This window comes from Anneissia japonica, unplaced genomic scaffold (assembly GCF_011630105.1).
Source record: "Anneissia japonica isolate Jap-2015-1 unplaced genomic scaffold, ASM1163010v1 scaffold287867_len1003013_cov215, whole genome shotgun sequence".
In the NCBI taxonomy this organism is placed as follows: domain Eukaryota; kingdom Metazoa; phylum Echinodermata; class Crinoidea; order Comatulida; family Comatulidae; genus Anneissia; species Anneissia japonica.
Window position 1 is genome coordinate 916,986 of NW_022684320.1, and position 15,823 is coordinate 932,808.

General features: G+C 33.0%; 3 protein-coding genes and 1 long non-coding RNA gene across 4 annotated transcripts in view; 2 read left to right on the forward strand and 2 right to left on the reverse strand.

The window, feature by feature from the left end:
- Positions 1-1,317, reverse strand: part of LOC117104763 (DNA-directed RNA polymerase I subunit RPA1-like) — a 17,803-nt gene extending 16,486 nt beyond the window's left edge. Inside the window, exon 1 of the mRNA XM_033245621.1 lies at positions 1,240-1,317. The gene's annotated coding sequence lies outside the window, so the exon portion shown is untranslated. The remainder of the gene's footprint in view (positions 1-1,239) is intronic.
- A 222-nt stretch (positions 1,318-1,539) lies between these two features.
- On the forward strand, positions 1,540-7,600 carry LOC117104637 (zinc finger protein AEBP2-like). The gene is made up of 5 exons (XM_033245514.1): positions 1,540-1,602; positions 2,536-3,037; positions 3,299-3,423; positions 4,610-4,677; positions 6,107-7,600. The coding sequence occupies exons 2-5, from the start codon at positions 2,548-2,550 to the stop codon at positions 6,255-6,257; spliced, it is 834 nt and encodes a 277-aa protein (XP_033101405.1). The 5' UTR covers positions 1,540-1,602; positions 2,536-2,547; the 3' UTR covers positions 6,258-7,600.
- Positions 7,601-7,983: 383 nt separating this feature from the next.
- On the reverse strand, positions 7,984-13,742 carry LOC117104774 (metalloendopeptidase OMA1, mitochondrial-like). Its single transcript, XM_033245628.1, has 7 exons — positions 13,692-13,742; positions 13,275-13,448; positions 11,253-11,360; positions 10,343-10,471; positions 10,020-10,094; positions 9,413-9,559; positions 7,984-8,708 (listed from the first exon to the last, which is right to left on the reverse strand). Exons 1-7 carry the CDS (start codon positions 13,740-13,742, stop codon positions 8,553-8,555), a joined length of 840 nt encoding a protein of 279 aa, XP_033101519.1. The 3' UTR covers positions 7,984-8,552.
- On the forward strand, positions 11,398-13,010 carry LOC117104644. The gene is made up of 3 exons (XR_004444796.1): positions 11,398-11,635; positions 12,182-12,292; positions 12,708-13,010. It is a non-coding gene; the product is annotated as an uncharacterized LOC117104644 (long non-coding RNA).
- Positions 13,743-15,823: the final 2,081 nt, after the last annotated feature.

Here is a 15,823-nt window from a genome sequence, read left to right on the forward strand (position 1 = left end):
GGTTTCCAAAGTGGTTCAGTTCTTAACTACAAAATTTTAACAGCAGATATACACGCATGGTAACCAAAAAAGATGGATAACTTATATATACATTACATACTATTTATTTATTTTATTTATTCTTTCTTTATACTGAATATACACTTTCAATACATAGTACTGGTTTCCAAAGTGGTTGAGTTCTTAACTACAAAATTTTAACAGCAGATATACACGCATGGTAACCAAAAAAGATGGATAACTTAACTACAAATTAAAATAGATTTAAAAAGAACATTGGAAGAAACTTAAGAAAAATAAAAAATTTAAATAATAAATATGGATATGCAAGGTAAAAGAAAATCAGGTTAAATTAAGATGGTACTATTGAGGATTTGAAATAGAATGCTTAAATTTGAAAGTGTCATAGATTTAAAGTTGGCTTTAGTATGATCCGAGAGTTTATTGCATAATTTAGTAGATCGGTATACAAAGGTTCTTTTACCTTACATATTATTCCAGGTGTATTCATTTAGTGTATTTTTACTTTGACTGCGAGTACAATGTGTATGCAAACCATTTAAACATTTAAAAATCATTATGAGCAATTGTTAGTCCCATTTATCACTGAGTTTGCTCCACCCTTACAAAAAATATTTACAACTGGGGTTTTTATGTCTGCAGAAAGTAAAATTCTTTCTAATCTGTTTAAAATATTTGAAGTGAATTTGAAAGTTTAATATTACAGTTGGACCAAACACAATTACAGTAATTATAAAGAAGCATAACTAGAGCGTTAGCCAACATCTTAGTTAGGAGTATTATGTATGTATGTACGCATGTATGTATACAATAAATATACTGTACCTAAATATAGGCCCTAGCTAGGTCGAAATATTTGTTTTCTCCAATAAAGTGTTTCTAAAGTCCATACATATGGTGTTCTTTTCCTATTATTTCTTATATATGAAGACGGTTTCGAGTTGACATGGGGCCGAGTTGACATGGGGCCGAGTTCGAATTCACTACTACCATACAGGCTAGAGACTAGGCCTAGTTAGCAGTAGTAGGCCTAGGCCCTAGGCCTAGAGTTGGTTTAGTAGCCAGGCCTAGAGTGACACTCATAGTCTCTAATTTAATAGCAAATCTATGATTTTGTTAAATGTTTAATCATTTTATGAACAAAAATGCATATCAATGCACGTAATCGTTATAAGAAAAAAATAGAAAATGATACAGATTAGCTAACATATTACCTACTTCTTTTGGACTAGACCCCTAGCAGACCACCATCACCACATGTGTTTTTAGTGTTGGTACAGGTCAGGTCATTATTGATTTGGAATAAACTACTTTTTATAAAGGGGCTTTATTGTTTGAACATTTATTATATTCATTTGAAATAAATCTTCATTCAACCAAAAAGCCTTAACGTATTTTATAACATAATTAAAATAATTTATAAAATTACTTGAGTGTAATTTATGCGTTTTATCATAATATATAGTGTATGTCAATTAAAATGGTGTCCCAAATCAAATAATAGCATTTTTCTTCTCTGTAGGTCACATAGTGAGGTCAAATCAACAGTTAAAAAACTAAGTGTGGGAGTCTCGTAAAAAGGTTAGTCCTTTTAATCATTAATACTATTTCACACATTTATTTCCTAACTGGTTTCAATATGATATAGCTACTTATGATTTTACACTTCTTATGTAAGATGAATTTAAATAAATAGTGAACACTATTCACAGTTGTTTTTTTTTTCTAGATAAAGTCGTAGCTAGCTAGCTAGGCCTGTACTGTAGTAGGCTAGTGAAACAGTATGAGACGGACGTGATCTGGGATAGAACCAACCTCTCTAACAAAAGGCTTTCTGAAAGCCCTTCCCTTTAGGGCTAGCCGGCCTACAGTAGATTAATCAAAATAGAATACTGTAGTTGGCCTTTGAGTGCTTCGCCATTTTAATTAATGTACTTATTCAAAATTGTTCCCAATTTCCGATTTGTATTATGTTTATGTGTCTTTATTTCTTATTTATAATAGAAGTTTATTAAAATTAAATTTGGACTAGGCCTAGGTTATGTAGGCCTTGGCCAGTTTTTGAAGAATGCTTTGTTTTGTTGTATACTCATGATGCACAATTACTAATGATATGCAATGGTGATTTCTGATGTCAAGCTAACAATGAAAATTATGTAGTAATTATTGTATGAGTATTTTCTGTTGAATTATACTATAACTTGTTGTCTTAAATCAGTTTGTTTTTTTGTGAATACTTTGCTTGCAAGGATAAACCAACTAACTGCCTATAATATAATAATGAATTAGACCATAAAGCTAGGCTTCCATACAATTGCTACAAGCTATCACCGACAGCTTTTTGGTGATGCTGATTAGTCAGTCAAATCTCGGAGTCTTCTCAATTGCGTCAGGGACTGCTACCTGTACACAGTGCAACAATGGTACTGAAACACTGTAGTGATTTTAAGGAAACCAGGCTTAAATCATTATCTTTAATTAACAATACATTTCCTCTCTCTTTTAAAACTTTAGCACAATAACAAAATGCTTGGTGGGTCAGATGTAAATGATGCCAGCAGTGTGTCATCTCAAACAACAACAAACAGTAGTGGAACAAACACCCCAAACCTAGACAAGAAGCCAGACTATCTCTGCAAATGGGATCAATGTGGAGAGATTGTCGAAACAAGTGCTGACCTTGCCGACCACTTGACTGAACAGCATGCACAGACACAGCTGACAGGCAAGAAAGAGAAAAAATACTTCTGCCTTTGGGATGACTGCAAGGTACGGAAGAGACCATCAAGTAGCAGGGAGTGGCTGCTACGCCACATACTGATTCACAGCGGCGATAAGCCTTTTAGATGTTTATTCACTGGATGTAATATGGCTTATAGCACACGAGATAGTCGGGCAAGACACGTTCAATCTCATTTTTCTGAGCAGAGCTCTCCGAAAATGCCCAAGAATAAAGATGATAGCCCTGGAAAATACCGAAGAAAACGGACACGGTACAAACGTAGGGTTTCCCAAGGTGTGTTTTAAAAGCAATCATTTAATTTCTTTAAAATTTTGGTGTACTTCTTAATGTAGCATTGCACACCACAATTATTTTTTAAGCCCTCATCCATCATATCAGATTAAAAATTAACCATTTTGACCTCTGTCATGTGATTTTTAATGTTATATCAACTATATGCTCCTGAAAATTTTGTAATGTTTTATATTTTATATTGCCATTTTCTCTAAGTCTAGTGCAAGGAAATAGACCCTCTTACTTATTTTTTGTTTTCAGTTAAGAGAACTGATTTCTTTGATACACAAATGATGGATGCCCTCCAGCACCACTTAGTGACTGTGAACATGACAACTCAGCTTGACACTAAAGGACATGGTCGAAGTATTATCTTTCAAGGCATGGTAAGTTTGGATCCTAGGGGAGACTTTATACCTTGTTTAGCTAACCTGCCGACTGCAAATATTGATGATTTCAAATACAGTAGAACCAAAAAAAGTGTCCCCTTAATAGGGGTGCCCCTATTCAGAGGACAGTAACCAAAAATGCAAAAAAAAATGTTTTGTTACAATGTTTTCATACAATGATGACATATAAAATTCTGTATAATTTTATTTTTATTGACATGAGAATCAGCTACAGTAAGTAGAATTAGAACTAATTTATAGCAACAATTTTCAATGCAAATACTATACATTTATAATATGAAATCAGCACAAATGTAACAATAGTTTTATATTTTTTTATTTAAAAAAAATAAACCTAGAGGTCGGGGTTTCAGTCCCTCTCTGTACTATAAATTTTCCTTGTTTCCTTGAGCAAGGCACTTTATCTGCATTACTTCTCCTGTAATCACCTGTCTTGTCGGGCTCGTAGGTAGACCATCAGGCCTGTATGTTACATGTTAGACCCTCCCAATTTCATCAAACTGTCATTACATGGGTTCCACAGGAGTATGTGGGCCTACTCCTGTGATGTTTACCAGCAGCAACTCTTAAAACATGAGGACCTATAGCCAGGGAAAACGAAGCGCTTTGTATCTACAAAGAAAAGGCGCTGTATAAATGATAAATAATAAAATAATAATAATAAAGTGTTTCCAATATTATTTCATGATGCAATGTTAAAGACCAAATATTCCTTTTTTAAATTTAAAATATTGAACTTTCTATTTGAATAATGTACCATGAATAGAGTAACAACTTAGAATTAATTGGGCATGTTGTGATATGTATTACTATTAGAATCCTACATATATATAAAAGTAAAAAAGGAAATGAAATCCCCATGGTTAAGTGTCAAAAATTGACAAGATTGGTTTACATGGAGCAACACATTCAGTAGGCCTATACCAACGTTTACTAGAAGGAATCCCGGGGAGAAAATCCTTAAAAGACAATATTTGCTGTAATAATGGAAAAAGTGGGAAAAGAGCATTTTATTTTAAATACTAAATTAGATAATAAAAACAAAGGTGTGTCAGATTCATTTATTCATTAAATAGAATAATTTGGAATTAATTTCTATTTGAACACTATTTATAAAATTATACTTATTAATTTAGTTCTTTTCACTCTCCTCTCTTCATAGATCAAATGCAGAAGAACTGCAGATGATGGTAAAGTGTCGATGTTAATTCACTGGCAACCAGAAGACATGTAAGTCTATTGTACAATTTATGATTCTAATCTTTCCTTGTGCATTTGGGTAAGATGCGTTTGTTCTAATATGGCTCTGTGCATGGAAGTGTCTGTGTATTCTAAAATATTATCCTACCATTATAATCTCTCCCTTTCCTGGTTTAATTCAGGATCCTGACATGAGGTCTTAGACAGCCTGTTGAATTAGATTCCCTGTTAAACTTGTCAGACCCCAGGTCCATAGACAGGGGGGCTGCAGAGGGTGCGGACGCACACCCGCAAATTCCAAAAGGTCCACTTTTCAAAACCTATGATTTCACAAAATCGTTCCTAATTATCACAAAATGCTATAGCATGCATTGCATTATATATTTGCCAGCTTATCTAACTGTTAATTTTTAATAATGTGGTATGAAATTTGTTAGTAATTAATCGTCTCCGGTGATTGCAGATTGATCTATATAATATGAAGAATGTTATCTATAGGCCTGCAGATGTACAGGACATAATAACGTTAATTTTCAGTTCCCAAAAACACCCCAATTAATGAAAATTTAAGTGAAATATTCATGAATTATGTGTTTGACAAATCTAATATGTAAGACCCTCAAAATGCTACTTTGTTGCTTTTCTCACAAACCCCTCCAGGCCTCTGCCGCTGGACCACCAAATTTCAAAAACTCCACTTTTTAAAACCTGTTATTTCACTAAAATCGTTCCTAACCTTCGCAAAATGCTATAGTATGCATTACATTTTTTTGCCCACTCTTCTACCCGTTGATTTTTAATAATGTGCTACGAAATCTGTTTAAAATTATCAGCTTCAGTGATTGTAGGCCTACAGATGTAAAGGACATGAAAAATTATAATTTCACAGTGGTGGATTCAAGGGGGGAGAGCCCCCTAAAATTATAAAAGAAATGGAGAAGAAAGAAAAATCATAATTAAAGTTTGTGTGAGAGTGCCATTTCCAGCCACTTTGAGGTGCCGTAATCACAAATTTTCTTACCTCAGCCCCAACCATGGTGGGGCTGAGGTGGTATTGACCATCTGTCAGTGCAAGTTTCTCCATTCATCCCACCCTCTATTTCTCCTGCTTTAGTAAGTCCCTAGAAAATACTCAAATGAATGAAAATTTAAATACGATATTACAAATTATGGATTTTAAAAATCCATTAAAAAAGGCCCTCAAAATGCTAATTTGTCAGAGCTTCCAGAAGATTCGCCCCACCCTCGCGGGGATCCCTAGGTAGTCGCCCATCGTAAGGTCCACTTTGGTTGCAAAACGCACCTCCCCATCGAAAATCCTGCCTACGGGCCTGGACACCCCCCCCCCCCTTTGGTTGGCAGGCATTATGCCTTAAGCCACCGCTTGGTCCATGTGCTTGATTTTAAAATTGTATCTAACTTTGTATTTCAAATTGCGAATTATTTTCTTTCTCTTCAGCTTACCAGACACATGGGTATCAGAGGATCAGGTAACAGAACTGAGCCATAAAAGTGTCCGAATCACTGACTTACCAAAAGATACACTCAACCAGATACATCCAAATCTAACAAGGTTTATAAGCAGGAGGAGAAAAGCAAAAAGAAAATGATGTGAACTAGGAATTAAGGGATAAACTAATGAGCATATAAATCAGAAAACTGCTGTTGGTATCACCATTCTTTAGCTAAATATCTTTTTTTCTGATATCCTTTCTTGTATTTTTGCCTTTAGCATGAAAATGTTGATTTTTTTCTACAGTACTTCCTAAATTTGTGTTTGTTATGAATTAACTTTACATAGATGAAATGTAACTGTAACTTGGTTAGGTTGTTCGTCTGTGCTTGATTATTCTCCGTTCAAACTTATAACCCGTCTTGGTAATTTAACCAAGGTGATTACAGTAGAGTGTACTTACTATTGGATGTCAATTAATTTTACATAAAAGACAACCTTACTGTAAATTTTAGCAAATGACAATTTTTAATTAGTAAATGTGTAAAATCTTATAAAGCATTTAGGATTTAAACCTGATTTTAAATGAATTTCTTTTATATTTTAATTAATTTCTTGTTTTAACAAAATACAGTACTTGATATTATACATTATATTATTATTTTTGAATTTGTAAAAATATGAAATTCAAAAATATGATACTTCTGTTGAAGGAAATATTACTTTTATTATTGAAGTTTAATTACACAACAGAACAGTATTCACAAAATAAATGTATTTTGATGTGTATTTTCAAATTTTAACTTTTATTAACTTACCATAAATGAATCTGTTAATATGATGTTGAGAATTTTGTGTAGAGAAAACAATTACATATTTGATAAATGTTAAAATAAAATTTGAATGATGAAGTAAGTCTAAAGATTATTTTACATTTTGACTTATTTCAGTTCTGAGATAAATTTTAATAATAAGAAAGTAGAGATCTTATTTCATTTTTACTAATCAAATAATGGCATTTTGAAAATGATCTGTCTGCCAATAAAATCGTCTTCTGACCAAAATTTGAACAAAAAATAGTTTATTTTCCATTTATTAGCTTGCCAGGCAGTACATCTTTGATGTTAAGATTCAAATATGTCATAAATATCATAAATATTGAATGTGTAAAAAGATGTTTAACATAGCTTTTAGATAACCAGTTGTAATGAATTATTAGTGAAGGATATCATCTCTAAAAAACAGCAGAAAATAACGTCTATAGCGAAATGTTTTAGACTAGAGTGGTGCAATATTGTGGATAGATCTGTTTTCTTGTGTAGATGTACATTGAAGTAAAGAGTTTCAATCGTATCGCATTTGTTGAATCACTAGGTTTTAGAGAAAAGTAAATGGAGATATTGAATATATTTTGTGAGCCATTTGAATGTTGTTATACTTCAATTATACATTATTACCTTTGAAATGTAAATGTTAATAAAATGCAAGTTTTCTTTACAATTCGTATTTTCTTATTTGTATGTTACTCTTGTCTACCTGGTCTTGGTATGTTTCAGCATATCACAGATAATAGTACAGGAATTTATACTGCACCTTTTCCAAATAGATACTAGGTCGATATTAATCTGAACATGCATTTGGCGTAAATCAGTCGAGATTACTTAGCAGTAGCATATCTAGGAGCTGAAATGGCAGCACAAAGGTGGAGTGAGGGGTGCTAAGTCACAAAATAAGGTGGTGTGAAGTGATTTTTAACTACTTGAGATGTGATATTTTTGCTTCGGACAGTTTCTTTAGATTGTTTTTATTGAAGTTTTATTCAAAAATTTCTGGTACAGTCTTGGTACTAGCTAAATACTGTATGTTGCTATTCAAATAAATAACTGGAATCCAAATTATTTTTTCATATTGACTTAATTTAATTAGACTTCATATTCACCTGTTTGACAATATCTTGGTTTACCAGCTTGACCTTTGACATTTAAAACTTTCTACAACAAAGGCCATAGCAGTAAACACTGTTTATATCAAGACCTAGAACATTGACCAAATACCTGCGTATACTTAAAGTCAGTTAAGTAGTACTGTAATTCTCTAATAATTTCAATGATTTAAGAAATTACTTTACTGTTTGATTTTAAGGTTAAATGTATTTATTACAAAATATTTTTGCTATATATTCAATTGCACTTGTAAGGAAGACAGCAATTTCAAATTAAGTTACAGAAATTCATATTGTAAAATTGATCAAAAAATTTAAATTTGTTTTTATCAACACTTAATCAAAAACCATCACAGTACATATTTATCGCAATTTGCATTCACAGAGATTTTCAAATCTGCAAGTTCACTGAAAGAGTAGAGATCAAGAAATCTTCAGCTAGTTCACAACAAACATCGGTGAGAAATCCTTTTAAGGCCGTTCAAATTGAGTTACTGTATCACTAAGAATTTAGTCATTTGAAGCATTTATGACAACACCTGGTACAACCACTGTTCTTGGTTCTTTGCTTATTTCATCCTGCTGAGCTTTAAGACTTTTCAGTAGTAAACGTGGATCTTGTTTGGGGAGAGCAGGACATTTACAAAACTCTCTCATCTTTATTGCCTGGCGAAAATAAGAATAGAGAATCCATAGCACTATCAATGAATATCATTAGGCGTTTATTGACAGCTTACTTTGGCAAATTGGGGTAGATGTCAGCAGGGGAATGGGTTGTCCGTCCGGTAGTTCTATAGTGTGAGGAAATGGTGAGCACTTTCAGGATCTGTTGAATTTTATTTCTGAGGTTATAACCCAATTTATGTAAAGGGACTAGATAGCTATCTGTCAGTGTCACAGCCTCAGTGTCATAAAGGATACCCAGATTTAAGTTTTTTTTATCTTACACTCTCACTACTATTATAACGTACATAAACATACAATACAACTTTAAAAGAAAAAATTAAATATGAAAATGAATTTATTGACTTAGTATCAGGAATTATCTTCATACTGGAAGGGATTAACATCCTGAGGTGTTCCTTTACCAGCCAAATAGTCGAAAAATATTGCACACATTTTAACTTAAATATTAGGAAGGAGATTATTAAAATGAATAAAATAGTAATAATTGTCAATAAAATTTAACATCCATTCCCCCTTCCTCTGCCAGCATGCTATATGAGAAAACAAACTTCCTTTCTCTGCCCTTCTCTGAAAAGCTTTCCAAGATAATTTTTTTCTAAACCAGGTATATATTATACAGTACTAACAATAGATAACAAGCAGTCAGAGGTCTTATGGGAATACATTTACAGGTGGTGATGTACCTTTGGGATGAGTTCTTCTAAATGTTTTGCTCTGTGTTCATGTGTGGGATGTGTACTTAACCACTCCATTTGTACTTCATCGTTCCTTTGACTAGCATCCGCCATTAGCTCCCAGAATACCTGACTTTCCCGGACATCAAAACAACTCTGTCAATTACGAAGATTAAAAAATTGTCAACAAAAATATTAAATTTATTTATCGAGGGCTGTGGGAAGGGTGAGGTAAAATTAATTTCATGGCATTTTCCATTATTTATATTTATTTCTGTATTGCACTTTGTCCAGTCATCACGTAAAAAACATTTATGAGTAATATACATATTTTAACTATTGTGGATTATTACAGTATGGTACATGGGAGAAACTCACCCAGCAGTTTTGGGGTGTTTAGTCAATTTTGGTATATTTATTCCATTCACATGAAAAATCACAATTTCACAAAATAGAAGGAAATAGCAATATTAAATTGAAGAATACTGGTATTAAAACAAAATTACATTAAAATCTATTGATGGAATAACAAATATAAAATTAATAAAATTAGATATTAAAAATAGATTTTATTATGAGTAATATAATTATTGTAATGTAATAAAGAATGGCTTACATTTGCAGCAAGTTCTAGGCCCACTACATCAGCCTCCACCTCCAGGCTTCGACTATACGGCATTTGGATAAGCAACTGGTAAAAGTAGAGCAATGTATATGCACTTTAAACAATTTATATTATTGTTAGCTATTTAATTAATATTAACCTTCATGTGAAAATGATGTGACTGATTTAAAGGTAAAATATTATGAAAATGTTATTAAATGGTTGCTTGCTTTCTCACCTTGTTTACAAAACAAAAAAAAGAAACAGTTGGTTTAAGAAAAATATAAATCGTAGTATTTTAGCTGTGAAATACTGTAGTTATGAAAAACACTTACTTCAGCCACTCTGTTTTTAAACCAAGTTGCTATAATAGCTATTCCATCATTGGGTAAAAATGCCCAGAAGCCTGCCAATACAACAATCATTAGCCAATCAAAGAATTCCAAGAAACTTGCTTGTTCTGCCTGCAGCCAAAATAGAAGGTGACTAACCAATACAGTGCTGTAGGATATTTGATATCCAGAACGAAACATTAATATTAAGGTTTTTTACAATAAACCAGTGTCTCAGTAGGCCAATTACTCATTACCTAGCCTATAAAAGCTTACGGAGAGCACAGCACCAAACATGGTATATTTTGCTGAGTGCCACTCTTGAATAAGGGCTACAGCGCAGAAATATTCTATTAAAAAATAAATAAAAAATTTATAAGAATGATCAATAAACATTAGTTAATTAGTTCCATTTATTTCGAAGGGGTGTTCCGTTTGGGAACAATGGCAATTAGTCGGTTTATCCAGGTAAGTATTCACGAAATAGACTGGAGCATTAGGAACCTCAGTTGCAACAAGTGTGACCAACCTATGTACAGGTAAACTCAACAGAGGTTCTGAACAGTAAAGGAAATTATTTATATATTTATTCAATTTTCTCCATTCTGGATTGCACGCTTAATGCGAAGGCACTGGTTATTGTTGGGGTCCAGATAAAATTTACATAAATACAGAAAAGTGGTAAATTGAAAAAAAAGTGTATGGTGATGAAATAAATTTTGTTACCATTAAAATAAACGTTTCTGCCCTCAATCAAGAGTACGTACCAACATACTTTGGTGTTTCAAGAGTACAAGAGCACTTTCATATGCTGGACTTGCACTACGGTTTACAACCACATAATGCTTATGTGTTAAGATGACTTACCTCATGGTTTAAAACGACAAGAGCAATTCTTATATGCCAGACTTACCCCATGGTTTAGAACCACATGAGCAATTTCATGGGCCAGAACAATGCCTAATTGATGCTCATTCATAACAGCTAAGAGCATACCAGTAAATACAAAGATATGACCATTCTGAGAATGTAAATGAAAAAAAAACCATGAACACACAAAAAAAACCCAAAAAACCAATAAGTATTAAACAACTGTTATCGATCTCATTATCGCACTTTGTATGTAGCGCCCTCTTGCGGTTTTATTATCTTGTTTATGTTTTCTGTACGTTGCATTATGGGGTAGCTTTCCTCTGTTTGCCTTTGCGCGTGGGTTTTAAATTCAGTAGCATGTACCGGTTGAAGGTAAAAACATGTGTGGCTACTAATTAAGTTTTTGAATCCTGTATATTATGGGTATGTTTCTATATTTTCTTATATTAAGATGATCAGATTGTTTTATATTGTTACATAGACTTGCCATGTTGTGATTTAATGCTTGATAAATGCAAGTTTATAGATTATATTGTGAAATACTGCTATTAATTTATAGCCTAGGCCTAAGTTCTTTTCTGCCGGACAAACAGTGCCTTGGCAGGTGTGATGTACGTCTGATATTGGTTTAAGCCTAATTCTTATTATAGTACAATACGTGGCTATATACCGTATACAATGATTATGCAGTATTATAATGTTTAGAGATAAATTCAATATATAATATAGCTTATGAATGATGTTATTAAGTATTTAAAGCTTACATAGTTATATAACATTTACTGATAAATACAATCTATGGTATTGTATAGCTGATGGATGTTAAATCTTGGTACAGTAATTCCTTTGTGTGAATTTATTATTTTGTGTAATACACTACAACATTACCATTTTATTATAGCATTATTATTCATATGATATAGTTTAATACTATTTAAATCACTGATTTAAATGACGATTTGTTTACAGTATTGTCATACCTGATTGCGGTTGTAATCCTGATGATAAGGATAGCTTTTGATGAAAGATCTTTGTATTGATGCTAGCTTCAGTGTGCAGTTGTATTGCGCCATAATTTATGTAAGCTCATTGACCAATGTTTTATGTATCATTGCTAAGTATATTATTGCATTCTGATTAATGTTCACGGTTAATTGCTATGATTTTAACATTAGGTTAGCTTTATAACGTATGCGTTAATTTCTATGATTCTACATTAATGTAGCATATTGTGAATTATGCATAACTTGTGTACTGTAACATCTTTATTATGGATTGTATTAATTATGAAGTTGCCTTTCATGACTTAAATGTAACTGACTAACTTATGCATGTACTTGATGTTTAGAGTTTAGTCTCTTTACATGATATTATGGTTTCTCAGTGAAGATTTATTGAAAGTACAGTATTATTATTGATTGAGGTTGTATTGATGATCTGTTTTTAATATTATTATTATTGTATTGTATCTTATATTTTTTACATTTATATTCAGTCACCAGGTCGGTGCGAAGTGACGAAATAAATTAGTCTGACAAACTACAGGAACTCGTCTCGTATCCTACTTTGCGTGTAATAGTTTGGCGCCCTCAGTGTTATCTGGCTAGATACCACTACAACAACAATGAATGATAATGGGAAAATTAATTTCAATGATGGTGTGAAGTGATTTTGTACAAGAATATACAATCTGATCAAACAGTGTTTGTGCAAGAATATACAAATCTGATCAAACAGTGTTTGTTGACTTTAAAGCTCTGTCTACACTATCAAAGTTTCTTTGAAATAAAACCTGTTGTATGCCCATATATAGTCATGATGTGCCTATATATGGTCATGATATGATGCCATTATGACCATATTTAGGCATGTCACATGTTTTTTTGTCAAATAAACAAAAAACAAACAAACAATAAACAAACAACAAACAAACTTAACAAACAATAAATCTGCCAAAACACCTTGCAGTTTTGTATACATGTTGATTTCAGTTGAGATTATCATTGAAATACCAATTAATTTTTGTGTACAAAAAGTAATTATAAGCAGTTATTATTATTACCGGTAGGACAAATGCGTTTTTCTGTTTGGGGTCATCCACAATATGTACCACCCATGTCCTATTCTTAATCTCAGGTAGGTGTTGATTGCACTTGATCAACTGCGAAGCAACTTTGTCAACGAGATGAAATAATTCATGCGAATCAATAAACCGGTGCTCATACTGTCTACATTGCTGAAAAGTCAAGAAATAATGCAATAATTTTTCAATTACTGAAAGCTTTTTTTAGTCAGACTACAGGAGTGTAGGATCTGTCTCTTATACACATCTAGATGTGTATAAGAGACAGATCTTACACTCTCACTACTATTATAACGTACATAAACATACAATACAACTTTAAAAGAAAAAATTAAATATGAAAATGAATTTATTGACTTAGTATCAGGAATTATCTTCATACTGGAAGGGATTAACATCCTGAGGTGTTCCTTTACCAGCCAAATAGTCGAAAAATATTGCACACATTTTAACTTAAATATTAGGAAGGAGATTATTAAAATGAATAAAATAGTAATAATTGTCAATAAAATTTAACATCCATTCCCCCTTCCTCTGCCAGCATGCTATATGAGAAAACAAACTTCCTTTCTCTGCCCTTCTCTGAAAAGCTTTCCAAGATAATTTTTTTCTAAACCAGGTATATATTATACAGTACTAACAATAGATAACAAGCAGTCAGAGGTCTTATGGGAATACATTTACAGGTGGTGATGTACCTTTGGGATGAGTTCTTCTAAATGTTTTGCTCTGTGTTCATGTGTGGGATGTGTACCTGTCTCTTATACACATCTAGATGTGTATAAGAGACAGGTTGTTTGTCTGTGCTTGATTTATATTTTATTTTTTCCGCCATTGATTTTTAATGTTTATAAATGTCAACTTATAATGTTCACATTTTTCAAATTTTATATTGAAATTTATTTTATGTCAAGAGGTACCCACTTTTGTGTTGGGCCCTTTGCCGCCCATGGGTTTCTCTTGGACATAATTGTAGTAATGTCGAATTTAAAATAAATAAATAAAAAATAAATAAACAAATAGATGAATGAATGAATGAATGAATGAATAATCCTAACTGATAAAAGGAAAGGTACACAAACAATCATAATTATAATTTATGCATATTATGTTCTGTCTCTTATACACATCTAGATGTGTATAAGAGACAGGTGTTGTACGAATCAGTGAAACTTCTGATATTACATTACCTATTTTGTATACTCCACGATGCCCTATAAAGTGACCTTTATGCACAGGTATGGTGCTTTTGAATCGGCACATCAATTGTTTGTGAATGAGATTTGATTCCATTGTTATTAGCCATGTTCTCATGGCTGACAGACAGCATCGTGGTCGAGGACATCTAATGGCAAATATGTTTAATGACAACATGATCTAAATGTAAAGGAAAAAAAAGGAAATACATAGACTATATTGGAAAGCATTCACTGTGACTTTGTATGGTTGGTAAATTACAGTATTGTAGGCCTAGCATAGGCCCATTATTATTATACCTCGGTGAGGTAGTAAAAAAATTTGTATGAATTTACGAGGTAACTGGCCTCATAAATACCAATTAAAGGTGATTAATTTTAGGCCTAGCTGAAGTTTTAAAATGTTCACAAGCCCTAGCTAAAAAGCCGGCACTAATTCATGTAGTAGTATTCTACATCCCAACCCTTTAATATCGTTATTTTAATGCACCCAGCCTGTAGGCTGTGGCATTGATGGTAAGGTAGAGTACTAGGCTGAAGCCCCCATCAGACAGGTCAAGCCCCGCCCCCACCGGCCAGAATCTCTTCGGGCCTAATGAAATGAAATGCGTGTTTATTGAGTTGAGTTTGAGAGTATAGTAACAATTGTATTTTATCACTTTTATCAAGTATTTTTCGGTCTGAGAGGGCCATTTCCAGTCATCCAGTGGTCCCTATTTTTAAAGAAATCTCATAAATAAGGGGGTCGCAAACCCTCCCCTAGCTCAGTCAGAAAGCCCTTGGTCCTGGCTGGATGGCTGGGCGCCAAAGTTAATGTTGTTATCTCACTCGAGCCTAGGGCCTAAGCCCCTAACCCAAACCTAGTAGTCGGCTTATCGTCCTGCCAAAGGTGGGTACACAAAGAAAATCCAGCTATGGTTTAACAAAAATACTACTAGGCCTAGTTGTAGTATCTTCTGTTGTAGTACCTTTGGTTTTAACTAAATGACATCTGATCATAAACCTTCCACCACTGGAATTATGGAACGCCACGCCGTTAGTATCTCCGGTTATGTGCAAAAAAACCAGTGTGACTGGTATCAATACTCTTTGCTGGTATTTTTCACATTTACGGCAGAAATTATAGAGGGTGCTATTTTAGGTCAGTTAGGAGTCGGTTTTTGTACAAAACCGCAATGACTAAAACGGCAATAAACCAAAACGGCAATGTACCAAAACGGCAACGGACCAAAACGGCATGTCACCAAAGCTGCGGCAATAGGCATTAGACCAATACGGCAAAGGAAAGGAGCAAATCAATAGGACTGTATTTCTTACTATTTTATTACTGAG